We start from the raw sequence: 27,783 nt of genomic DNA on the forward strand, positions 1-27,783 counted from the left end.
CGCTGAACGTGATAAATCGAAGGCTGTGGACTATTTAGATACGCTGTAACGATATATCGAACCGTTGCTACAACACTAGATAGAAGGCAGATTAAACAGTAACGAATAGCGTCTCGTTCTTACCTGCAAAAAAACTAGACGCTCTCTGTATAATCTACTCAAATCTTCAAAAATATATGTACTTCAAATAAGATGTTGAACCCTCGTAAAACATAAAGCTCGTAAGGTGTTGAATCAACAAAATACTTTATCTCCATAAGGAAATCAATTGTACACATATATTCCGCTTTGATATACGATGAGGAAAAAATAGATTCTCATTGCGCAGTCCTAGTCTTAAGTTCGCATCGTTCTTGTCGTTTCATTCGGACAATACAGCAACAGTGCGAACAAAAAGTACAGCCCCGTGTTTTCGAGCGATTATCTGGACGAGCTACTCGAAGAAAAGGAAGTCAGTTCATCTGTCGTTGAGAGTAACGCCCACATAAAAAACCCAGGGTACTAAGAGGTTTTTCCCCGGATTACGTTATCCATTGATAACAGATGCTGTGTCATACGCATAAGCGCATAATATCGGTACTTGTTCGTCGCAAGATCATCACGCGCGGTACTTAACGCGATGCGGGGGGAAAAGAAATCAACAGAGTCCGGGTTGCAAGAGGTGAGGGGTGGAGTGAGTAGCGGAGTGAGTAGAAGATGGAGGGGGTAGAGAGTCATAAGAGTACGGGAACAAATAGGTGACGTACGTTGGATGGAGGTTGCTCAACTTGACATCGCTTTCGTGACGTCAAACAAAATCACTTTACCTCAAGACGAAACCAACTTCTCGTTGCTGTGTTCACACGATGTCGATGGCGAAGAAATGAAGAAAGCGAAGAGACAGAGACGGAGCCCAGAGTAGGAGAACACCCGATGAGATGAAGATCCACAGAGAAAGGGGTGAAGATCCAGAGAGAAGAGAGACTTCAGAAGGGGACAGTCTTCGCAAGCCCCGCTCTGCTTCCACCGACTGGCAGAGGACGTCGCTTCTTTGTTCTTCCTTCCTGCTCTCGCAGGAGGCACTCTCAGCTTTACCACACACTCGGCTGACTAACGGAACGAAGTTAATCGGAGCACGTTAGACTCGACGTCCCTTCGTCACTGCTGTCGCTGCACTATCAGTATATGTACAGATATAATATATCGATATCAGTCACAAGATAACGTTTCGATACAGCACTGTCGTATTGTTACTCCCGGTGTACTCGCACGCGACACTTTAAGTCCCTTCTAAGTACGTGTGACTTTTACGCGAGAAGACGAGATAGAGATGATCGAAGGACAAAGTCGGAAAGAGAAATGAGCGTATTAGATATACGTATATATAAGAACGTGTATTATATTTGCCACAGGTCTGTGTATATGTAAGCACTCTCGCGGGCACACGTATGTACGACGACAGAAGAAGAAAACACTGTGTACGTATGCTGTTGTCCTATCAAATGGCTCCCGCCTGACATTTGTACGCAAGCGAGGCCGGACCACGACTGAGCGCGTATGCGAGCCGATACCGGCCGAGCGTGTGGCCCACGATGCGGAGATACCCGACCGAACGTCGTACCGCTACGACACGAGTTCCGAGTCCCTTTTCTCCCCACCGAGCACCATCGCTCTCATCCTCACCCCTCCGTCCTCTCGTCTACCGGTCCATCTACCCCGTAGTCCTCTACGATTCCTCGTTTCCCCTCCGTCACTGGTCCCCTCTATATCTCCTGCTTAAACCCGTACACGTCCTTCGGTATACGAGATACATATACTGCGATTTTTCCCCGACGATGAGCTCTCGTACAAACTTCACCACCGAAAAAGCAATCCACACATACGCGTTCGTATAATCGCTACCTTTTTCTCACGGGATCGAATAGGTCTAGGTTTTGATCGGCACGGAACAGGTGTGGACTCGTGGGACAGGGACTGCTGCTACTGGTAGGGTTAAACAAATCGAGCGAATGTTAAGTGACTCGCGTCCGATTTATGATTCTTGATATAGATATATATCTTCTAATCAATTTGTTTTCACACCGTATCCACACCTGTTGTAATTAGCACGGAATGGTTCTCCTGTATAACAATACCGATCTATATTTAATTGCAACGTCGTTGCCAAGTTCACGAGGGATTGCCCGTGATTATCCACGGTCGAAAAATGATTGCCATTGTTTTCGTCGGAGGTCGCGGAACGAAAGCTACGATTTCCGTAGTGAATACGGTGGCGGCGCGCGCGCGCGCGCTGCCTCGACTGGCGAAACCAAATGAACTGTCCGACCGGCTAGGTGGTTTGCGTTTGATTTAATGGTAGATAGGAAGGGTACATTATACCCGATGGCATACGTGGAATTTAGTAGATGTACGCGCGTGTAAGTACCGTAATGCGATATGATAATGCGCCGTGCGCTTTTGTGCGAACGTCCACGTGAAATATTGTAGTGCGCGCGCACGCGCACGCGCTCATACATACGCCCGTATACCACGGTAGCGCTACACGCGAATACAGAGGAAAAAAGAACACCACTCGCGTATCAAAACGTTAAACTTGTCCCTTAACCCTTTGTTTGGTAATGTCGCCTGGCCGAAGCTTAACATGTTTCTTTACACCGGCTTTTCACGCGGATCCTTGTTTCCGTTTCTGCGATTACGTTGTTAATTCGGTCTATGCATATTCATTCGTTCCTCGGTTCTAATTCGATGACCTGTTTTCAGACTCGTTCAACCGTTCCGACTTTCTTCAACGCCATCAACCTTACCTGTAGTATGTATCATTTCGTTCAAACAACATTTTACTTAACAAAATAGGATTGGTAGAATAACGTTTTAAATCTCGATCGATTTGCAATTGATTCGGAACGAAGGCGTCAGCGACATCTGTGACGGCCGATTAGACGAAAACGAAAGCGATCCGGCAGCACTTAATCCTACGATTAAGACAGATATTAATCCACCCCTCGTGTCTTTTCATCTCTTCCTTTCACCGTATGAGAAAAAAACAATCTTAACCGAACGGAGATCCGCGTTCTGCTTTTTAGTTATATACGTGCGCACGCGTTCGAATATAATGGAACACAGATCTTTCCGCTTTCCTCCGTTTTGATGTAATCTAATGAGAGTATCCAGCAGGAACTTGGCGACCGCCACCAACCGGCACCGGAGCCTACAGAACAGCGGAGGAGGGAGGAACGATGGCGAAGGGGAGAGGGGGGAGGGCAAAGCACGAGAGGGTTAAGAGCACTTTTGCGGCGAGCGGAGATGCCCCGTGTGTTTTCTTGCTAGGTCTTAAAGGGGCCGTTGCGTGAAAGCGGCGAGGAAAAGGTTGACTCCTGTAGGACCGTTTTTTCTTCTCTTTCCACTTTTTTTTCATCGAGAAAATAAGCCGCCTCTTACTTCCACTGAAAAATTGATAGTTTCAAGTTACCTTCGACCCTCCATTTGCCCCGAGTGCTCTCTCGTGAAACATTCATCGAGAAATTAGTAGATGGAGACAAATTAACGAAAGATATGTAATACGTACTGCGGAACCGCCATTTTGTAAAATCACGTTTGATTGGAAGACGTTGCGTAGAGGAGAGGTTAGGTGAAAAGTAGGCGCGTGCAGAAATAGCCGATATGCAACTAAGGAGCTTATCGATCGTTAATTACGTAACGAACTGACGACGAAGGAAAGACGCTTCATAGGCGACCTCGTAATTCACCGGTTCGGGGTTACGGTTTTCTGCTTCTGGTCGCGCGCGCCCGCCCACTCCTATGTAAATTGCACGCGATTATGCACAATATGCGATACACGCCGCTGTATGGAAACAATTACGGGACAGCGAACGGGACACATCGAATCACGAAACTCTGCAGCCGCTAATCGATATTTGGCTTAAAATCTGAGACCGGATTTTATAGTTCCGTGATGCAAAACACACACGGCGACTGTAAATCATTCTAAGCTTTATCACGAATCATCTAACTTGTCAGATTACCGAAAATTCCAAATATGAAATTTTTTATATTTTTGAATAGATTAAAAGCAAAGAGGAATTTCTCCTAATACTAATTGCCGTTAAGTATTAGTCAGGTCAAGGATACTAACAATGGTACAGGTAAGGGTTCCTTTAGCGATGTGAATTATCCTAAACTCGCAAAGGATACCTGTACCGAACCGGTGTAACCATCACCTCCTCGAGGATGCATTATTAAGGAACTCTATTTCGAATGAAACGGTTACGGGACCAAGTTTCAGTACGCCCTTTGTCTCAAGTTATGCCGTAACGTTTTAGCCTGTTCGAATGAAAGTTATCCTGTGTAGGACGAGCAAGGGTCGATCGGGGTAGAGAGGTAGCTGTCGAAGGGGGTAGGAGGTGGAGGTTAAGGGAGGGGGAGCAAGGAGGTGGAACGATGCGCAGTACGGCGCAAACTAGACGCACCGAGTCCGTACTTGTTTGTACCTAGCGGTATTCGTTTGCTTCGGTCCGACATACTTTGCGATATCGACTTTGCCCGCTTTTCTTTCGTTCATCCATTTTTACTTTATTTCTAGTCTTGAAAATCCTAGACTGAAACTTTCTTTTTATGCATCAATTGTGTTTTGTTTGTGGAATAATTGTTTTTTAAATGAACTAAATAATAAGGTTATTTGTTATTGTATTTGTTATGTTATATTGATTGAAATAGATATTATAAGTCTAATTGGATGGTTTGTATGCACATATTTGGTTTTCGTGAAAAGATACTTATAACAACTCTACAGCTCTTCGTAAACCTGCGCGCCTGGTACACACTCGACCAAGTCGTCCCTTGTAATTTGTTGGCGCCTATAGAACATGGAGTCTCGGCTCCGGCGATGCCAAGACCGTAGAACCAGAATGCACGAAGCGCGACTACAGTCGTTAACCGTGCCTTCACCTGCTAAATCTAGCCCCTCATGAATATATTTATATTCTTATAGATAGAAATATTAAATATGTATTTAGATAGATCACACGCATTCTAATATCAATAATATCACAGAAGTCATACATGGATGATATAAGATTATGCATTATCGTTACTCGTTGTGTTTGAGCATCAGATTATATGTCATACTGACGTAAGCGTCTATAAATCAGAACACTGACGAACGATCGATACAATGGATCGAATCTAACCTTGATAATGTGTTTATAGTACTGCGCAGTTATAATCTATTGTGCAATTCTTCTGTATAATTCTATGATGTCTTATTACATTGTAGAATATAGTAGATCACGTTGTAAATAATGACAATATCAAAGCAGAAGGAATATGTATCGGTATGATAGATTCGACCCGCTACATTGAACGGTCAACGACGTTCTGACTGGCGCGCACTCGCATCGCGCAACACGTGACCAAGCACCTAACCAGCCAGCCGGTCGAGTGGGGAAAGCCTTTTCCCTTGAGTTTCGTGTACTGTACAAGTAATGACAGGCGAGGGTGTGGGAGAAGGTGTATGATCGTAACGTGATGCGAATCGGGACTGAAAATGAACTGCGTTAAATATTTGTGTATTCTTAAATTGTTTATTTGTCGCTTCCCAAAGATTCTTCACTTGGAAAAAGAAGAAAAACAATATCTAGGATCTAATTGACAACATTAATCAATACGCTTTCCAAAATTGTCGAAATTTTATTAACGAATACGAACTATAATATAAAAAGAAAGAAATCAATTTTAAGACATACGTATGTAAAGTATTAATTGGACAAAAACATTCATTAAATTCTCACAAAATGAAATCGCTACTTTAGGCATAGATGAAGCTGAAGGGACTCTTTAGATCTGTTCTCGGTTTTTCAAAAACAAGACGTTCCTTTGCAATCACGTTGAATTCGAGGTCGAGAAATTCGAGCTTGAACAAGTGTAACTTTGTGCGCTGGCCACGGTATATCGCGGTTATTCAATTTCGTGGCAACGAGATACGCGGTGCCGAGGAGAAAACGAGTACCGCTACGACACGAGTTCCGAGTTGAGTCGTTTTCCCCTTCGCGCGGTTTCCTCCCTTCCTCCTTGGCCCCTGTCCCCCTCTTCCTATCCGTGAATGTATCCCATCCTCTTCTATCGTGTATGCTCGTTCGTTCGTTCTCTCTTTTCACCGTTAGCGTTGCTCTGCCATTACTATATACCTTCTCCACTTCCTCGACCGTCCTTCGTGAGTACGCTGCAATTTTTGTCGGTTAGCAGCCAGGTCGGTGAGGCCAAACATGAAAATCAAACTTCAAGGAAATTCCTGATTCCAGCTGTGTATCTCTTTCGAATCCCGAAACACAGGCAAAAGGCGTATTTTGTTGTTACAAGATTATCATGTGTTTTATCTTACTTTGGAAATTCCTCAAAGGAACACAGCCATTTGAAATTTCAAACGTGGGCCACTTTTAACTGAATGGTGGCCATTTTATCAAAATGGTAGACAAAAATGTTCGCTAGCAATCACGAAATACCGCGAAAGTAAAAATACCTAGGATTTCATAGAACCAGCAATATCAGTTATGGGTTAACCTACAGTATCGATTTAAAATGTCTAAAATTATCAATTTAAAATGTCTAAAATTATCAATTTAAAAAACTTAAAAATATCCCATTATTATAATTAATTATATAATCTTCAGTTTCTTTAAATATTCAATAAAATATAGATTTGAATTTGAGAATGAAGATTATTGAGTGCGAAAGACAAAGAATCTGAAATTGTTTGATGTACACACGACAGGGTGCGCTCAGTTGCAAGACGAATGGCGTGTTCAGCTACTTTCGAGACGTTTTCTACGATAAACTTCCTTTCTCTGCTACTGGCCACGTCCTCCTCCAGATATTAAATCTCAATGTTTCCCACCAAGTCTTCGGAGTTCAGTTGCAAAGAAAGGGAGAGATCTATCCATGGCTGGGTACTATCGGGCCCCTCGAATTCGAAAGGTCTTGGCTGCTTAACCCCTTTAACCCTTCGGTAATCCCGCCACGATCCCACGGAGACACAGTCAAAGCTTCAACTTACTTTCAGTCCACTATCTCTATCTCTCTCCTTCTCGCGCTATAGAATCGATCCAATAGGAGAGACTTTTCGACATTTTGAATAGACGATTCCCCAACTGTTCGATTTCTTATCAATAACAATTTATCAATCCCCTGATACGAGCGACTGTTATTATATTTTTTTTCAAGATTTATAAAATTTAACAAAGCATTTAAATACTTATATATTATAGTGATAAAACATTTCATCACATGAATATCTCTGAATAAATTAGTACGAGCAGTCCCTAACCTTGAAAGCAACCTTCGACGATAAACCAACCGATGTCACACATATGAACGTTTCTTATATTTGGCTTTCGTCAGAAAAATTCCTCGATTCTATATTTAGTCCACTCTGTCTCCAAACGTCAACATTTTCTTAAAAGTATTCCTACGAGTAGAATAACGTCTTAGAAATAAAAATCAGATCTTGAAGAAATTTCTTGAAGCGAGCAAATTTCAAAGCATCAAAATTCAACGGAAATTTCTTAATTCTAACGTAGACGCGAAGCGTAGATCCGTTGTGTAGGGGCTCAGTGGTCGAAAATGACGGGCGTGACATTGAATAAAAATAGTGACACCTAAGGAAATGGTTAACCAAAACCCGAGGATGCTACAGCGAGGACAAACAAGCGTCTAATCCTGGGCCGGTGTGGCGAGCTTGTAGAATCGGGCCTAAAACTCAGACCAGAAATAGGGATCCTTCTCTCCCTCAGGCTGAAACGGACTCAGGAAGTTCGGTGGCTCGTGTCTGTTCAATTACAAGACAGCCAGAGTACAACGCTCCCACCAGCGTGGCAACGTTTCACTACGAACGAATCCTGACTCGCGTTTTTCCACACATATATAGTAGCTCGCCAAAGTATTTTGACAACTTACAATAGAAAACTTTTATGTGTATATCGTGTGTACTATATGAACGTTTTAAAATTTCATTATAACTATGTATAAAAAAACACGACTGCTATGAATATACTGATGAAATTTGAAACTAATCTGAAAATGTTTATATTGTACGTATTATATGAAACTGTATTTACCTCTGCTTTTTTTTCGTTTCGTTTCTTCTTGCCTTTATCCTATTTCTTGTTTCATGATTTCGCTGCCTTATGTATTTCTTACGATTTTGAAAATTTAATATAACAGATGAATTAGGTCAGCTGATAAAATGCATGAATAAAGAGTCTTGGTTCAACATGGAGGACGAGAATATCTCTAGTACGACCTCCAACTGGTACTGGACGTGCAAAATTGTTCCGAAGAGATCCGGACTTCCCAACGAAGGATTGCAGGTTGCTTTCACGTTATTCTTTTACTCGTAATCCGTGCTACAAGATAATATTTAAATCAAATTTTTAATGCATATTTCAGTGTTAGAGTAATTTTTAATATCTTTCCAGTAATTTTAGACATATGAAATGAGCCCAAATTTTATAATAGTAACTTCTAATCTGGAGTAACATCTGTCAAATCAGAAGCGACGAAGGTTATAGGAAAGGATCATCTGTCGATTGGCATTCAATAATATTACCTGAAGACATCGACTAAAATCGTTTGGACAAGGATTATTCAGTCTCAGGACAAAAAGGAGTTCTATCTTTCTTTCGGTGGCCGGTGAGTAGAGAAGGAAAGCGAGGGACGAAAAGAGGTTTCGACGTAGTCTAAAGAGCGAGAAGGACAGAGTAAGCCAGGACTACTCGACTCTTCTATCCTTGTTGTTGGTTTATCCGTCTCTGTCTCTCTGCTCTCGTCTCGCTCGATGCCCGAACGCGCTCCTCTATTCGAGACGCTCGATATTTTAATTCCTGCCGATCGACCAGCTCTCCTGCAAGCCACCTTCTCCAGTGAATATCGTTCCCGCTCGAAAGATGCGTCGGAAATACGGAATATCGATGACACTTCGAGGCAAATAATTTGCAAAAAATCAGAGGAATGTCGAGGAACCGCGGCAATCGTATTTTCCTCGGTATTGTTAGCCCAATGAATAAACAATTAGATCTTTCTTCCTTTAAAAATGGAAAGGAAGATGCGGCTGAAGCTACGTTATCCACCAGCGAAGATCGTTAACGATCATACCGTCAATGTTATAGTTAATCTCTACTATTTTAAAGTATGAAAATCGAAATCTAACAAAGAATCAAAGTACATAGATGACACGTAAGATAGGAATTCGAAACTCGTCACGGTATCGTGCCATCAGGGTTAGCCATTACGCTGGAGGCGAACCGTAGTCGAGTCGAATGTTTGTAATAATTGTAACGAACGCGATGTACCGTTAACGGTGTGCCGTTTGCAACGAATACGCGAAGCTCGAATACACGGGCGGACGTAGAGCGCGAATACAGTAGATTCTCTCGCTTCGTAGAGGTGGAGGTTCGTCGCGAGAACGGAGAGGGGAGAACGTGCGAGGAACGGAGAAGGGAAAGACGAGTACGTGTGGTTGAATGTTACTCTACTTCGTTCCTCGAACTTCACCATCGCTTTTCTCACTCCTCTTTTCTCTGGCCCTCTCTTCTAAAGGGAAAAACAGAGAAAGAAAGTTTTTTGTTCTGGTTCGTTTACCGTTCTTCCTTGTACGATTGTCACGTGGTTCCTTTTTCCCCTCTTTTTCTCTCTTGCTCGCGTTACTTTTTCTAGAAGTGTCCTTTTGTCTCACTCGTTAACTCATATGATTTTGTTCCTCTTTAACGCGCACACTTTTGTTCCTCTCATTAAGTCTCATTTTCTGTTACTCTCCTCTGCTCTTTTTCATCGCACGCGTCCACTCTTTTTCTTTCACTTGATTCGCCGTCTCGCTTTCTCTTCAGGTAATGCATCCCTTTTCCACCCTTTTCATTTCGCTCGCTCGATCGGCAACTCACTCCTTTTTCTTCCGCTGAGTGATGAGCTTACACACTCCTCTCGTTCACTTTGTTTCCTTCTCTTTCCTTCCCCCGGTTATATTATATTTACTCCGTTCTCTCGCTCGCTCCATCGTCAGACATTCCTCTCCCTCTGTTTCTCTGTCTCGTTCGTTCTAGCTTATTCATCGATTCAGTTTGTCCCTCCGCCACACTGACTCTGCCATCTCTCTCGTCACCTTTCTCGCTCCCACTCGGGCTCACATCCACTCTTCGCTTATAGATTCTCTTCCTCCCTCTTTGTTCGGCCTTTATTCGTCTGTTTTTTTCTTCACTGCCGCCAGAGTACGAGCACACGGGCAACGCAGTTGCTGCGTTCTCGGCGTGTCAGTGTGGACCGGCAATCTGTGAACAGCCGGTTTAACCGAGGAGGAGGTGGCCCGATCGATTTTTATGATGTTTCAAAATTCTCTATGCGCATTCTGCACAGAAACTAACCACTTACACCGGCACCCATCATTTTTATCCGATTGACACGCCCGAATTTACCCTTTATTTTGCCCTGTGTCTTTGGTTAACCTCTATCGATTTGGCACTCGACTTTATTCGATTAACATGTTGCATTAGGTCATTCGAAAAATTCGTAGAAACGGTTAAGAAAGACTGAACTAGAATTAGACTTTGCGTCATCTATAACGAATAAGTTTTCAAATAAGTTTTATTTAGACTAGATCGCGATGTATGTACGATGGCGAGACCACATTATACGCGGTATTTATTCGAACGTTTCGTGATTTGATAAAAATCAACAATAAAAACGCTATGAACTTTACCTTTTTTGTTTTATGATGTAGTCGTTGCTTCTATATTAATCGAAGTTTTCAGACGATAACAGAGAGAAGATTAACGCAAAAAATAGTAAGAGTTAAATGCTTTGGCTTCTGGAAATTAATTAATGACGCGCGATCATCTTATTCCCTGAATAACAAGTCGTACGGTCGATTTCCATCGGACCTCAGGGGGATCGTTAAGCTCTCGACTAATCTGCGAGCCGACTAACGCCGGGTAATTCCAGTAACACGCTCTATAGAGTGTTTATTGAACTAAGATTTAGTAGAAGGCTTCTCGAGCTCCCAACGAGGAGTTCGCATCTTTTACCGAGCCACTAAACGTTATAGGTTAAGTCGCTGTGATTCTTTCGCCGATTATCTCGCCAACTTATCGATCCTTCCTTTCAGCCACCACTTCTATCTAATCAGATTACCGTGCACCAAATCTTCATGATTTTTCTCTCTCTGTTTATTGACTTTGTGACATGTGTTTAAAAACATGGGGAGGGGGGAAATATGATAGACCCAGTACTGTTAATTTTCTGAATATTATGTCGCTTGGTGACTAAATATAAGTTTAGACAATATCAGTTGAATTTTACTTGATTAATTCTAGATTGCATAACTCATATTATTAATCTATTTTAGACGTTTGGGATAATAAGGTATATATATATATATATCGGGTTAAGGTTGGAATTTTGGGCGTTTGACGAACCTTCGCTCGAATTTACCATCGCGGTTATAGTTGATATTTATTGGTACAAATGTGGTCACTACAAGAGGCTACAAGTAATGGCGGCGATCGGATGGTCGAGATGTCGATGACAACGAATTCAGCTTCGATAACGAATCCACGATCAACGGAATGACGAATGCGATGTGATACACGTATGACTCCACGTACAAGTAAAACCTAGCCTGGCTAGGCTATTGGGGTTTTTCATAACATTCCAAAAGGGAGGGCCCGATGACCTTTCATCTCCGACATATATATATTTCTTTAATATAAATGTATAGACATAAAGACGTATATATGATTAATTTAGACACGGTTTATTTAATATAATACGTTAAACGAAAGGTTAGCAATTACATTTTATTCTTGACTATGATTGCTGGGTCACTTTGTAATTCACTGGCCTGCGTTACATTAAGCGTGTATAGCGGTTCGGGGGTCAATTCGCCCCCTCCAGGCAGTGGTTCAAACACTCGTTCGCTTTCGGCTTTCCAGTTAATCGGGTGCGGTTATTCGTAAATATTGGAAAGCGTGTTTAGTTCCTTCCTGCTACCATTTCTCTATTTCTCCCGTCCTTTTTGCATTTCCCTTGCGTTATTAAACTTTCAGAGACCGACGACGAATCATTGATTTTTATGAGTGACAATTTTCTATATAGTTCGTTACACAGCGACTTAGTAATGGAATTTCAAAATGTTTTGTACGATACACATAATGTATTCACAAGAAAAAATATTTTTATGTAAATGCCTTATGTAAGATAAACGATATAATAAGTAACCGCACTTTAGTGGTAAAGAAGGAAAGAAGACCACAATTTTATCGCGTCGAACGGCAATGGACGTAAACAGTTGAAATTAAATCAACACGAGGTATCGAAGATTTTGTTTGCTGGAGAGCGAAGCGTACAATGGATTAATAACACGTGGGAAATTATTATTTCGAATAGCGTATATACGGGGTTAACCGAGGTGCACCCTCGACCTGCCTCCACCAGTGATTGTAGGGGCTGCTTTGACGGTTCTCAATGGAACCTCGGCTCCATTGCTCTCTATGTGCCAGCCCCTATTTTCTACCACGGCTACTAACCTCTTTTACTGATAGAGGGCCTGGGACTTTCGAGAACTGTAAACTCTCCAAGGCCTGCAATCTGTTTTATTGCTAATTGATCACTAAATCCTCTCTCGCCATCTTCTTCTTTCTTTTCTTTTCCTTAATATCTTTTTCAAGTATTAATATTACATCATTTATCAACTTGAACAATCCTTGGCCGCCTTGGACAATCGAGTTAATATTATTGGGGAAATTTTACAAGTCACAAGTTACAAGGACTTGTAGCTTTTCTGAGAAATCGTTTTATTACATCATATTTTGTTATGTACTTTTACAAAAAAACTACTTAATACTTTCAACGCGGGAGACATGAATTTACGCGTCATCGGGATTTCCTATTTTCTTACGTATAACGCGTGGATAAATGAGTACACGTTATAGAAAGATCGATTTCTGCCACCAGGAACCCCTCTTCGATTTTATGTGCCGTATGTTGAATGTGCTAACAAATACTGCTTGCAGTCGAACGTAGAAGTGTAGCGATTAAGGAATAAAATCTGGCATTGGCTAATAGAAAGTGTTCGAGAAGAAAGGAGAACCTTCCTACAAAAGTATAATACTTTTAAACTTTTCCTAAATTTCATCGTCAATTTTCCGGGCAATCCTTGCATAGCATTAACAAATTTGATAATAAAAAAAATAAAATTTTAAAAATAATAAATCATCTGATTATCCTATTTGATAAAAAATCGCAAAATCGTAAGGAAGAAAATTATAACCTAAATCTTGTAGAACAGCCCAGATATCCCTAATATGAATCTTACAGTTTTTATAATCTCCTGTCACAAGTGTCACATAATCTCTACAGTGACCACTAAATAATGTTTGTCTTTGGCGTGGTTAAAATTTGTTTATATTCGATTGAAAATTCAACATTTTAATTTCATAACATTAAACAGATGCGTGAAAGATGTAATTAAAAGGAGACAGAAAATGACAGTTAGTCGATGCTTATTTTTTAGTAGCGTCCGAGTAAACAAGTCACGATCTTTCGAAATCTGATCACAGTGCTCTTCGTGGAAACACAGGTTGTGTAGTAAGAGGTATTGTACACGGTCGTCTGGCAAATCGATAAACAGGCGTTCCGAAGATATCGGTCGTGGTCGTTTTTTCGCGCGCACCTGCCACTTGCCACTTCCTCTATTCTCCTGATCGTTCAGGCGCGCGCTTCATTTAAAAATGATGTCCAACCAACGTCAAATCACCGTCCATTTTATTAACCGTTGCTTATAATTCTCTATAAGAATTTTAAAGAAGATAAAACAATATTTCATGATCTCTAAATTTCTTAATTAACTTAGACATCAATAACTTAAGTATTAATAGGCGTTTTTTTTTAAATAAAACATAATTATAATATTTGTATTTATAATTTAATTAAAAACAAAAACAAGTATAATTCTGTTGATCTCTTTTATTTCAATATCACATTACAATTGATATTATCGACGAAGATTTGAAGAAGACAAAGATATCAAAATATTGAGACACACAATGTCTTTCAGCACATTAATATTCTGGCAAGAGCAGTATTTTTAAAGTCATGACACAGTGGAGAAATATATATATGGTTAGCCTAAAAATTAAATAAAAGGATATGTAAGTACTGAGTTTCTAAATTGTTTTGCTGCAGACGACGGGAAACGTGATTTATCGCGTCTTTCCCTCTGTAGTTTTCTATTTGCAATATTAGAAAGTATTAGTAGACATAAAAGTGCATTTAAAATCGTGAACTTTCTGGAGAAATATGGTAACGTAAAGAAATTGGAAATTGAAGATCTCGTTCATTGCTAAGCTCACTGAACAATGAATGTATTAAAAAGAGAAGAAAAAGAAGGAACGTCACATTCCAGAGGAGAAGCTTCGATCTCGGTACAGATCGCGTTAAGAGTGATCCTTACCTTACCAGTTCGACATTCACCTAACGTTATGTAAATTAACTGAAAATTCGTGCAGCGGAAGACGCTATAAATCCAGAGGCTTTTTAGAGGACACAATGGCAATTATTTCGAATATCCGATATCGAATAGCGACTCGTTAATTTCAGCGAGCAGGGTCGATAAATAATTGAAACGTTTTATTAACTCGACCGCGTCGTTGTGAATTCCGCGGGGGCCATCGATTAAAACACAAATTCCTGACTCTTATCGCGTGAACAAACCGGAAACGGTGTTCAGGTAGACCAAGAAATTCTACGGTGGTTGAGAATTCCCGGAATGCATCGGAATCTGTTGAAATTCTTTCGATACCGGGCAAAAGATGAATTTTGAAAGAAAATAAAAAAATAAATAATACACTATTACATTGAAATATTATTATTTACGTAAAATAAAATATCTCTTTCTCGGATACAATCTCTTTATTTAGAGATCTAGCTTCTAGTGCAATGCCTATCAAAATCTCCACGAAAATTAAATTATTTTTTTATTTGATAATTTTCTATAATCGTAGAAGTTTGTGATTTAAGAAATGAGTAATCGGTTATTGGATTAAGGGAATCCAGTTCGCGCTTCTGATTTCACAGATTGACGAATCGGGAGAGGAGATGAATTTAAAAAAATAAATAATAATAAATTAATACACTAAAACGTCATGGGAATTTAGTTCAAGTTGGCGATTTTCCAAATTGAGGAATCTGATTAGGCGAAGCTGGCTAGGACGAGTTCATTAAAACTTGACGAGGAATCGGAGGTAAAACAGGCAAAGCGAGTCAAAGAGGTTAAAGACCTCCCTTTTTCCCGCCCTTTTCCCGTTTTGAAGGCGCCTTTTAAAGGCCAGCTTGGCCCGGTAATCGGATTATTTTGGTGTGGTGCGTAAAACACGTTCGTTATCGGAGGAGGTCGCGAGAAGGAGGGATACGATACGACTACACACCGCACACTGTGTTTACACGAACGAAACGACACCAACTACACCGAAAACCGATGAAGACAGAACGAGGACGACGACGGCGGCGCTGTCGGCGCCACCAGCTTTTCACAGTTAGTCGCGCCATGCCGGAAGATCGATCAGCATGGATGGTCTCATGCTCGATATGCTATTGCGCTCGTATTACCTGAATCACGCTATCAAAAACGCCTGATTCTTTTCTTTTTCTTTTTTTTTTCATTTTTTTAAGGTCGCGTTCGACTGAAACATTCGCGTGCTTTCATGACTGACGAAACTTAAAAGTACTTGAGATACGTTGAGAATGAATTTATTAAGTATTTTTAGAGATTCGGATCAAACGTAGAATTTGTAGCACCTTTCACTTTTATCGATATAGAGCGACTCATGAAGGTGTTGAAACATCTAACATAGAAAAATTTTACGAATCGTATCGTATGCGTTGTTTAAAACATTTTAAAATTTCATTAGCGTTATAGTGCGACTTGATTATTATTATTATATTGATAAAGTTTGAAACCGAGTTGAAAATGTATATGGAAATTAGAAGACACTTCGTAAAAAATTAGTATATGTGTATTATGTACACCTATCTTAAATACATAATGAGTCTTAAAAATGGTTTCGCTAAATATCGAGAGCTTTCGCTATATAGGTAATATGGATAATTAACCTTAAAATGTTTAGATACATTTGGCTATCTCTAGGTTTATTTTAAACTTCAATAATATAATGATGATAAATATGATAATGATAACAACATAATTTTCAAATAGTACTTTCGGGAGCTACTGCATATTGAAAAAGAAAATACATATACTACATGGAAATACAATTCTTTTGGATGATCAACTAAAGCCTGACATTAATTACGATCTGTGTAAGTGATGAATGCGTTTCCAACGAAGAAGTTAATCTTGACAGAGTACACATAAATGGTAGTGGTTGACTGACAATAAATCATGATCGCTGGCACACGTTCTTCGACATGTATTAATAACGAGCGAGCAGTGGTAGCGTTACACATTAATACACATACGGGCTTATCCGCAAGAAAGATGCAAACCACTCCGACGCTCGACGCGAGTCAATTACGTAACCGCAACTTTAATGATAGTTTGATGGCATCTATCATTCCGTTCAAAACAATGATCGCCCGATTGGCTAACTGTGCAATTATGCTTTTGTAACGGCCGGTTAAAAATTAACTTTCACTTCTTTCCGTCTGCGCTGGACGAAACTGGATCCTAACCTCTCCGCTTTGTAAAATCGACATTTTAATTTGTACTCTTAATCGATACCCTGATTTATCGACGGTTATCATCTTCTTCTCATAAAACTACTTTTTATACAGCAGCTCGGTAGAGTATTTAAAAAATTGTATATTTTTGATCAATATATTATGTATGTTATATAAAACGTCTTAGAAGTTTATTATTGTAACGAGATTCGATCATGATTGTCTTGGTAAAATTCGAAACGAATCTAAAAATGTATATAGAAGTTATAAGATATTTATTGCAAGCATACACTTCACAGAAATAATCAAAATCTTTAAACTGTGAATTATTCATTACATTAATAAACCACTACATTGGGTCACTATCTTTAGCGGTGGTTGTATGTTTAAGATCACTGTTCACGCTGTATACTAATTTTTTAGTATAAACGTATGTTTGCAATAATTATCTTTTTAACTTCTATATATGTATGTATATCTGTCGAATTGATTCAAAATTTTAATCACAATAATCGAGCCTAATTGCTAGACTACAGATTTTTATGTATATAGGGAAAATTTAAAAATGCACAAAAAAGCACAGAATGAGTATAATATGCAAAACTATATAAAAACAAATTTCTGTTTAGTTGCTATTCTCTTTATGTACCATTATAAGAAATAAATTCCTGTATATTTCTGTATAGATACTCGCAGTCTATTTATAACAGTACTACTAAGATTTCAAAATATTTCATACAACCTACAACATATGTTCATGAAAACGTTCCACTATAAGTGTTCCAATACTTTCGCACGTCATTGTATTTTCAAACAACTTTTGCATGTTTTGTCGTAATTTTAAACTCGCATAATATCTCCTCGGTTTCATTTACAAATTCAGAAAGAAAGAAAGAAATGACGGGGAGGAAGAAAAATGCAAATGTTCCACGCAACTACTGCAAACCAAAGTTATTGTTTATTAGAACTTACGAGTCGGCGGGAACATGGGTTGTATGGTTTAGGAATGAAAGCTATACATTATCCGTGAGATCCCTAGAAAAGTCGATGGAGCCAGAAGGAGAATGAGGGAGAATGTCGAGTGAGGGTGGGTGGGGAAACGAGCGAGGGGAAAAAAGAGAAGAAAAGCCGGAGAGGCGACACGGAGGACGGCTTTCCACTTGCGTTCGACCGTTTTCATTAGAGACTCAGCGTCATGTTTATATCGTGTTATAACGATCGACGAATTTCTTACAAAATACTTTGGTATTTTACGCTCCTTTTTTAAAATATCACAGCCCCCCTGCGCAATAATTTAACAACAATAATAGTGAATTCAGACAAGTTGCGATATTGAGTTTTCAATCGAATAAAAACGAATATTAACCGCGCTACAGAGCAACAGTATTAATCGTCAATGTAGAGGTTATGTAACCATCATGATAAGAGATAATGAATCCAATTAGCGATATGATCATTGCACAGTAATTCACCAACTAGCAATATTACTGAGAATTGACAAGTTACAAATTTTAGATTATAAACTGGTCTTTTATCATTTTTCAGCCTTTACGTCGGATAGTAAAATTTGCTTTTAAAACATCGTCTGCTTCTTCTTACTAAATTCGTTCATGTTACCCGAAGATATTTATTAATACTGGTTGTAGCTTGTGATATACAAAATGTAAAGTATTGCTGAAGGTGTAAGAATATTTTATGTTTGATGTTTAAAATGTTATCGAATAAGTAATAAATCATAAAATAATCGATCAAATTTGTTCTCTATAAAAGCACGTTTCAGGAAGCGTGTACAGTATTTTGACATTTTATAAACAAAGTATCTGTCGAAGAAAACAAAAGTATCCTCATCCCGTGGCAATGAACACTGAATGAAAACAGAAAAAAGATCGTATAGATAGATACATATCGAGATTCGAAAGGTTGTCTCTAGTCTCTACTCTGGTCCCTGACCTAACCTATCGGAAAACGTGGAGTTATCAGAGCGTATATTGGTTGTTTTGCGAGCGCTTATTCGCGTTTCAATTTTGTAGCAACGACCAGTGCATGCGTCGAATCGAATTTTTCCTTCACGAGATTACCTTTGATCATATCTGGACTGTTCAAATTTCAAACCTCCCTTCAACTGCCGGTATATAACCTTAAAAGTAAAACGCTAAAGGGTAATTAAACTTCATAAATCATATCGCGATCAAATTTTATGCCATGCGTAAAAACTTTAGGCATTTATTCGATCAACGAATTATTCAAACAATTCTGAAATTCTTTGTTATAACATCATCTTTGTGCAAGGATAATAGTTTTCACTTACGCACAATGGCTCACGAAAGAATTTGAGGATTTGTAAAAACCTTTTACGAATATGTATATCGTGCGTTTTGAAACTACTACTGTAATGAGACTCGACTATCGACTATCGATTGTGTCGATAAAGTTCAAAACAGATTTAAAAATGAACATAAAAGCTACAAGTTGTTTTGTACACGTTTAAGAGATAAATGTTACGGAAAGGCACCATAATTTTGCAAAATGGCATTATATTTGACAACATTAAATGTAACTATACCCCAAATATGTTACTATCGCGGAAACAGTAGAAATTATTTAATGCAAAAGCTATTAACATTCACAGAGTTAAACTTTCCAGTGTGTAACTTTCTTTTAACCACCACCGTATATAGAATATCCACAGAAACACGACAAATAACCAATCTAGTAACTTCAAAAAACCTACGCGTATGTGGTAATGGTGCGGATGTCGTTACTCGTCGTCAAGGTTAAAATAGAGGTTAGCTAAGGAAAATCTCGCTAATCTGTGTCAAGCAACGTAAATGGAAGGTTAACAAATTCCGCGTGAGTTTATGAAAGAAGCACGGACGTTGCGGAAGCTGGCGAAGATAACGCCAGGCCAGATTCTGTAAACACTGTTATCAGTACCGCCGATCGTACGTCCCTGCATTGTAATCACGGGAAAAGGATACGGGAGAGCCGCGCGAGACTCTGTGCTATGTCTATACCACCTTATAGTTACGTTTGCCAGCGCAACCGCACGCTAATGAAAGAATGGATTCATTTCTTTGACGTACACGCAAGATTTACTACTCTGTTCCACTGATTTCCTCTAAATTGAATATACATGTAGGTGACGCATAGATGCAATCATAGAGGACATACTTTGATGAGTATAAATCATGTGTAATTATTACATGTATTTATCATGTGTGTTTATTAAATATAGGGTTACCTAAGGCCATCCGATGGGTCAATACAAAAATAGATGGTTATGGTGGTTCGCGAAAATATTCGTATATACTTACTATAGAAAATTTTGATGAGTATATTATGTTAGTTATACGAAACTTTTTGAAATTTTATTAGCACTTTAACGAGACAGGGCTTGTCATGGTTATTTATATTGATCAAATTTCAAATCAATTCGAAAACATGTATAGAAACTACAATATATTTATTGCAAACATATACGTATTTATTTAATAAGGAATTAATATACAACATGAATAATGGTCACAAACATAGAATTAGTTGTAAAATTGGTAAAGATACTGCGGCTGATTAATGTATAATGAGTAATAGATTGTTCAAATACTATAGGTGATCTTCGTGAAATGTATGCTCGTAATAATATCTTCTAACTTCTATATCATGATGATCCTGTTTAATTATCATGCAAATGAAATTTCATAAGGTTTTGTATAACGCACATAATCTATTAACACAAGATTTCTATCAGTATTCAAATATTTTCGTAAGCCAGTATATGTTCGTTTGCGTGTTGTTATGGAATGGAAGTCGTAAACATTCCTTTATTTGAGTGAAAAATACAGGTTAATAACATTGCACGGTCAATAGTAAGAGGTTAGAGTATCGATACATCGAATTCAATGTTCGATGAGGAGGCGCTTTCGAAGGTGGCCAAAGCCAGTTAAAAATAGACACCGGTGTCACTGAAAATAAAGACTGCAGTATACCACTCTATGACACCGATTGCTCTGCTTTGATGCGTTCAACCATCTTGGAACCTTACTTTTCGAACCGCCATCGAACCTAACCCAAACTATTACCGGGAAACTTCTACCTGAGAAGTTGACCGCGGAATTTTTTGCGTTCACAGGAAACTGGAAAGTGCAGAATTGCATAGAACGTACATAATATGAAAAAATATATAAAATATTGGAAATATAGTACTTTCCATAATACTTGATGGATAAAACGACTTTCTATCGAATCTGTACTTTTTTAATTATACCCTCAAAAATATGAATTTGTATAAACATCTGCAGTATATTTATAACTTTACATATTGGATCACACAGTTGCAATGAAATATTTCCAATTCGTATATCAATGCTTTCAACTGATCGATAACTACTATGGAATTGTGAAAATTCAGTTCATAACATTTACAAACGTGCACGTTTAACTAGTATATTGGGCATATTTGACTAGCATTTTAGATAGTACTACAACAACTCATTCAACATCTCCAATAAAAAAACTTTTTTGTGCGTATTGTGTTTTTAATAAAATATTTTGAAATTTCATTAGTACTGTAATGAGACTCGATTAACATTATTATATTGGTAAAATCTGAAATCAGTCTGAAAATATATACAGCAATAACAAGATATTTAGTTACTGGAACAGGTTTCATTAAAAATTCGTATGTATATAGAACGAACAGCCATCTTCAACATATAATAAGCATTAAAGATGGTTCCACCAAAAATTGTAGCTTATTAATATAATCAATAACTGACTGTGTAATTCATTTGCTGATTTCTATATACTGACACTAAATATTTTCCAACTTCAAGGTTGTATTCGTACTTTTGCAAGTACTGGGCACAACATTATTATGCGGCCTAATTAAGGTTTAAAGTTAAGTTTGAAAATGTAACGCGATGAAGGGCGAGGCTCCCTGCTTGAAGCTAATGCGCCTTATGGTAATTGCGGCCCTGTGTAACTTCTATATATTGTAGACTTTCAAACTTTACCAATACGTATAATCATAATAGTCATATTTTGCCGCAGTACTAATATAATTTCTAAGTCTATTGTATAACACATAGTATATATATCGATAAAAAATGTCTGTAAGCGTTCAAATACTTTCAGCTATGTGATAATAACGTAATACTTTCTCAGTAAGTCATTGGAGATAAAATAAACAATACTACAACCTGCACGGAATTACAGTATTAAAGTTGACAGGGTTATTACTGTTTTGTTCGGTTCATTAAGAATCAAAGAGTTAGTTAGCTAGCGGTTAGAGGGAATTGACGCTGGCGAATAGTTAATCATGTTATGATAGACACTGCCAAGGCGGACGAAAATAAATCGCCCCTCTCGCTCGTTAAGCGTATCTTAACGATGCGAAATATTTGATTAGAAAGAGCGCGAGGGTTCTGCGGTCTCGCACGCGCGTACAATACGATCCGTTTTCCTCCATCTCCATCGAATTCCTCTATCTAGAGATGAATCCTTGGAAACGATAAGAAAGTTACTACAAATCCAAGGGCTCGCAACAGAAGCGGTCTCTGTCCATGTTTGTCTGTCTCCAGGAGAGCTAAAGAATAATCTAACCTCTTAAATTTCTGTTCGATATATTTTATATTTTTTAAACAAAATATTCATTGCATTGTATAATTTTTATAGATGAAGAACATGATAAGTTACATTTTCCATCTTGCATAGAGAAGCAATTTTTTAAGTTCGATACATTGTTAACCAATCTTATATCAAAATTATCTTTTTATTTGATTTTCGGATGAAAAATGTGTTTTTGATATCCTATCGAAAATTTAAAAAATATTGCTAATGTTAGTTACGTTCAGATTAATATTATGTTAATAATATGTGTCAATGAACAATGTTAATGATATTTGTGAATATTTTATAGAACATATATAAGATAAATTAATAAAATGAGTCACTGAATATACACAGACACTGAAGCGCGGTATTTTCACAGTGTTGTAAATTCTAAGAGTACTGCCCGGCCAGCAAACATCAGGCCCAATTTCGTCAAGTCCCTCCGCCATTTCCAATTTACGAGGAACGTTCGTTTATTCCCGGAAGTAACGTTTTTTGACGAAACTGGACCGAGTCTAGTAAACGCGTATTTCACGAGAAGAGAAAAACTTCGAGGAAAAATTCGATCATTCCTCGGTTCCATCTGTGACCTTCCGAGCGCGCAATTTTCGAAGAAACTCTCGAGAACACACGAAGAGTGAAATCGGCGTGCGGCGAAAAATAGCGCATTTAATTATAGGTCAAATGCGAGATTCCGCGGGGCAGCTGTTTAAATAGCTACGCATTCGATGGCCGACAACACTTTTGCAAAAGACTTGGTGTTTGATGAAAACACGCCTCAACCCTTCGTGGTTCTACATATGTCTAAATACGTTCTATTACATTCTACGTCATTCTGTTTTATTCCATTTTATTCTATTCCACTCGATTCTTCTCAGCTTTAACAATTGTATTCTTTATGTTCCAAATTAATCTAATAGAGATGATACCGAGTGAATGAATAAATGAAAATATAAAAATTCATTTCAATTATGAATAGATTTTCAAAATAGATAATCGAGTATGAACTGATTGAGATAGAACGTCAAATGGTGCTTGGACTGCGAAGGGTTAAAAGATTACGTACACCAATTTCGTCAATATGTACAGCAAATTCATCAATTCAACGTGCCGTTAAAAATCAAAAGTATCGGTGATATTTAAGGATAATGTAGATCACTTCGAAGTCACTCCGAACTATCGAAATTTTAATAGCCTCAATTCGTAGAAATATACCTAATAAAGTATCGATCGCATCAAATTAAATAAAGAATTTTTTAGTACAGGATGTAACTAATCCCATTTTCAAAGAGAAGTTATAGGCGCCCATAAACTTAAACGTCCTTTCCTCGTTTTTGTTTTCGACCCTATCGATTCCGAGATCACGGGACAATGAAAACAATGTGCTTGGGTGAGTAATCCTTCCTATACTTCCGACAGCTAATTGTAAGGGAGAGCGCGAGTGTAAGAGAGATAGAGTTATAGGTGACGACAGGCATTAAACAAGGACAGAGAGAGCCGCACGCCTGCTCGCTGAGACACTGTTAGTCATACGCATACCTGCCTACTTAGGGAATTCGAAGCCAAGTATGGCAAGACCTTGCGTTATCCAAATTGATGGTTTTGTAGTTACGCGGCGCTTTCATCGCTCCTGAATCCTTTGTTGCGACAACCGTTTGTTAACTGTTTGTTAAATTTAGATATTAAGCATGTTTTATAAATGTCCATTGCGTTGATGGTAATTTTTAAGATTTACTATTGGAAAAAAGCACATAAAATTTCAGTTTGGAACGAATTTGTAGCGGCCTATTATGGTTACGTTATCACTGGATCGTAATGTTATCGTGTTGTGATAACTCTAGATTTTGTTGTTGGGAAACGACGAACATTTTATAACTGAATAATTGAATTGAGTTTAGTAGTAATCAATATGTGTTTGTATTTAGCATAGAAAAGACAAATAGTTCTATGAGATAATAAGTCTCTTATTAAGTCTTGTTAATTCGCCAATTGAGAGACGAATAGATACATCGAATAAAATACAACTGGCAAGAACAAGGAAATGGGTATGGAGAATATAAAAAGTACTTTTCCAATTTGAAAAATTTTAAATATAAGAAACTTAATTATAAGCCTGAAACGCGAATGTTTAAATTACTTGATGAAATAAACGGGTCTAATGCAAAGTGGAACAACGCTTTTCTGCATTATTGGTGGATCTAGCCTGATGTTCCGCACGATGTTGCACAATCTTGCAATAGCGGAGGATTGCTTGCGACGCATCGTTGATAGGAGCATTCAACTCGCGATAAGATAATGTTCGTGATTAATCGCTTCAGGCCCAATCTGCGGAGTCGTTCGCGGGCACGAACATGTCAATCTGCGAACTACGCGACATAGTCGTCTCTTGGCTATTAAAATACGAGCGTGGCCTAACGTCTTCGAACGGAGACGTTTTTGGAAATACGACTGTTGGACGTCAACAGTCACAAACCACCATATTTATGAACCGAAACAAGAGTCATAAATCGATAAGTCTGTACACAAAGGCTGCTCTTGGACAAACCTTCCAACAATTACGAGATGAAAGTTAAAAATATATCTTAAACAATTATTTTTTGGAAGTTGTTTTTAAATTCTGTAACATTTAATATAAAAAAGATCATCTATAAAATTCGAATGCTACGAACGTTTCAGAATGGATATAGTCTTGTTCTTTTACTTGCAGAAGAAAGAAAGATGGATGGTCATCAAGTAAATTCGGAAGAAAGAATTCCTAACCAGCAATCTTAAAGAATTATGTATGTATCTTTTAAAGAAGTTTATCCTTCCAACTAAACTCTACAACGCTTACTTGAACGTGGATGATCTTATTTATGTCGGTTTATCGGAAGATCTCGTGAGACATCAGCCGCGGTATTAGTTCGCTGGTAGTTCGGTCGATTCTTCGACGAAATATGTAGGTTGTATTTCCCCTCTAGGGACGCGTGTCAGTGTGCACGACGGCACGTGCGTGAATGCGTGTGTGCATAGCCACAAAGAACACGCATGCGTGCAGACACAGTGGGATGGATGCCATTGGACGATGGCTGCATCGGATCTCCCAACGGCTTCTCCCTTCAGGACTTGGAGTCACGGTTTTACGCGTTTCCTCGACTAATCAAAGAAACGACCTTTTTCTAGGATTAATAGTTCGTCTCGAGTTCCTTTTGCCACGCTACATCGTCCTGCTTCTTCGTAAGCAGTATTTAACCATGAAACGATGCTACGCTCATTTCCATGACAGAGTGTGCATTGTAATATACTGTTAAGCGAAACGAAAGCAAAAGTTCCATAAAGTCGTTGGTATATATTTTGTTGAAACACAGACAATGTGACATTTCCAAAGCACACGAGGTTGAAACGTCAAATACCAAACGAATTTTAGTTTGATTCGTTCGAACGAACCCTTACCAACGCTTCCATAATGTTGAACTAAACGCGTAAAAGCTGAAGTTAAGTTAACGACATAGACATAAGAGACATAGACCATGGATGTTTTGTGAAGAGCGTGGTCTTCGGTGATAGGGGAACCCCGTTATTTATCTCTATCTCTTTTTTAATTAGTTTTTTAATTAATCATTTTCTTAATATGGCATCCGCAGTTTATACTTCGTATATCTATGATTAAAGTTTCTTTCTAATGTCGCAATAATCGAAAGATCAAAAGACCAAAAGAGAATACGATTAAAAAAATGGCTAAATACGAAACGACGGTGGAAAACAGGATACAGATACGAGTAGAGGGTTAGGAGCATTGTCCACCTGTCTACCTTCGTTCCCCCAACCGGCCGTGAGGCACCTGCGTGACGTCACACAAGGAAACAGCTGGTCGCTCCCTTCTTACCTGCTTCTAGCCGATTCGCTTCTCGGCAACCTTCCTCTGTCTCTCTTTCTCCTCGTGTACACGTTCTCCTTCTCCCTGATCTTTGTTCCTTCTTCCGTTTATACCGTTTCTTGCTCGCGCGTTGTTTACTTTTTCCTCCTCTCTCTTGCCACGCCATTTCGATCGAGCGTCCTCTTCCATCTCGGCCGCCATCTTGCTCTCGCTCAAGCACCGTAAGTAGCTCCCTTTCGCTCACTTTCTTACATACACCCGTTTCATCTCCAGGATCTTTCACTTGCTCATTCATCTGCTCGCTCACTCGCTCTTTGGTTTCAAGGACCTCTCACTTAGATTTCTCACTTCTTCGTCTGGTTCATCCTTCCGTCTACGTAGTCTGTCCCGTTCTGACATATGGCAGAGGCGTCTCTATACTGTTTTGAGTCGCGACTCTTCTCACCGTGACTAGATCTACAAGCCCCTTTAACCTCGACGTCTGTGATACATAGAGGAGCACGTGAACAGTTTTTAAGTACTCATGTGTAAAAGAGTGCTATCCTTTGTACCGGTATCGTGATTTGAGTATAACATAGATTTATTAAACGTTTAAATGAAAACAGAACTTCTATTATTATTATTATTATTATTATTATTATTATTATTATTGTACTTAGAAACCGTTTTCTTTTCTACGCGGAGTTCTTTCGTTACATAAAAATTTACTGCGATATCTCAGCTGATATTTATGCACTGAGCATACTTTCTAAAGAAAGTGGTCGCTTTAACCTCTAACTAGGTAACAAAGCATATTTCTTTCGAAATCGAACGAAATGAAAATTTCATTCCTCCATAAGTTTATTTATAACAAAAAAATAATATACAGAAATACTAATAAATTCCAAAGTAAATAACAAAAAATAATGCTTATAATGTTATCACATTTCCTTAATTTCCAATTTTGTAATTTATTGATGCAATTTCTGTGTAATTCAATTATCATTATCTCGTACAGTCATAATATTTAGGAGATCAAGTCCTTTGTCGAATTTAGTAATCGTTTAGCCCTTACAAGATCACGAATCTTTCTCAAACGTATTTTTTGAAAGCAGTGGCGATGTCTACCTGGCTACTCGAAGGTCGATGTCTCGGGCCTGATACGCGTCTATTGTGTGTCTGGCTTGTCCCGCCACTTAATGCACACAGAAATATCCGTGTCCCGGTGGCGATGCGCGCGCGTTTCCATCGTAACGTTGCCGCCACGCTGCTGCGAGCGACATCGAGAGAGTGTGCGTTCGGGTACGTGTCGAGCAGGATTTCAGAACACGAAAGTGGTGTGCTCTCTCGATAGATTCCGCGTCGCCGCCTTGCTCTTCTATTTTGTCCTTCTTACGTGCGTTATAACTCCGAGTAATCCTCTGCGATCCATGCATTTCGCAAACACGCTGGGGAAAGTGCCGATCCATTCCATCACATATTTTGCTATTTCATTTCTCTTTTCCGAAACTTAAACGATGTTGTATTATCCTTTTTATATGATCGTTTAAAAATAAATAGTTCTAATGGTAATTACGAATGAGATTTAGAATCGACAGAAAGGAATTATTTAACCCCGATGAGGTCTCCAGACTTGTGTAATT

The 27,783-nt window shown here is 38.7% G+C and overlaps 1 protein-coding gene across 4 annotated transcripts in view; it reads right to left on the reverse strand.

Moving 5' to 3' along the window:
* LOC117156480 (uncharacterized) overlaps window positions 1-27,783 on the reverse strand; it is a 94,197-nt gene that overhangs the window by 28,049 nt on the left and 38,365 nt on the right. Inside the window, exon 1 of one of the 4 annotated variants that reach the window (XM_033333523.2) lies at window positions 26,171-26,510. The exons of 1 other annotated variant lie outside the window; for it this stretch is intronic. In XM_033333523.2, the coding sequence (XP_033189414.1) occupies window positions 26,171-26,456 (286 nt within the window). In that variant the 5' untranslated portion in view covers window positions 26,457-26,510. Of the gene's footprint in view, window positions 1-806; window positions 1,583-26,170; window positions 26,511-27,783 lie in introns of those variants that run through there. 2 more of the 4 variants (XM_076617639.1, XM_033333528.2) reach the window with 2 other exon arrangements.

This window comes from Bombus vancouverensis, chromosome 4 (assembly GCF_051014615.1).
Source record: "Bombus vancouverensis nearcticus chromosome 4, iyBomVanc1_principal, whole genome shotgun sequence".
NCBI classification, from domain to species: domain Eukaryota; kingdom Metazoa; phylum Arthropoda; class Insecta; order Hymenoptera; family Apidae; genus Bombus; species Bombus vancouverensis.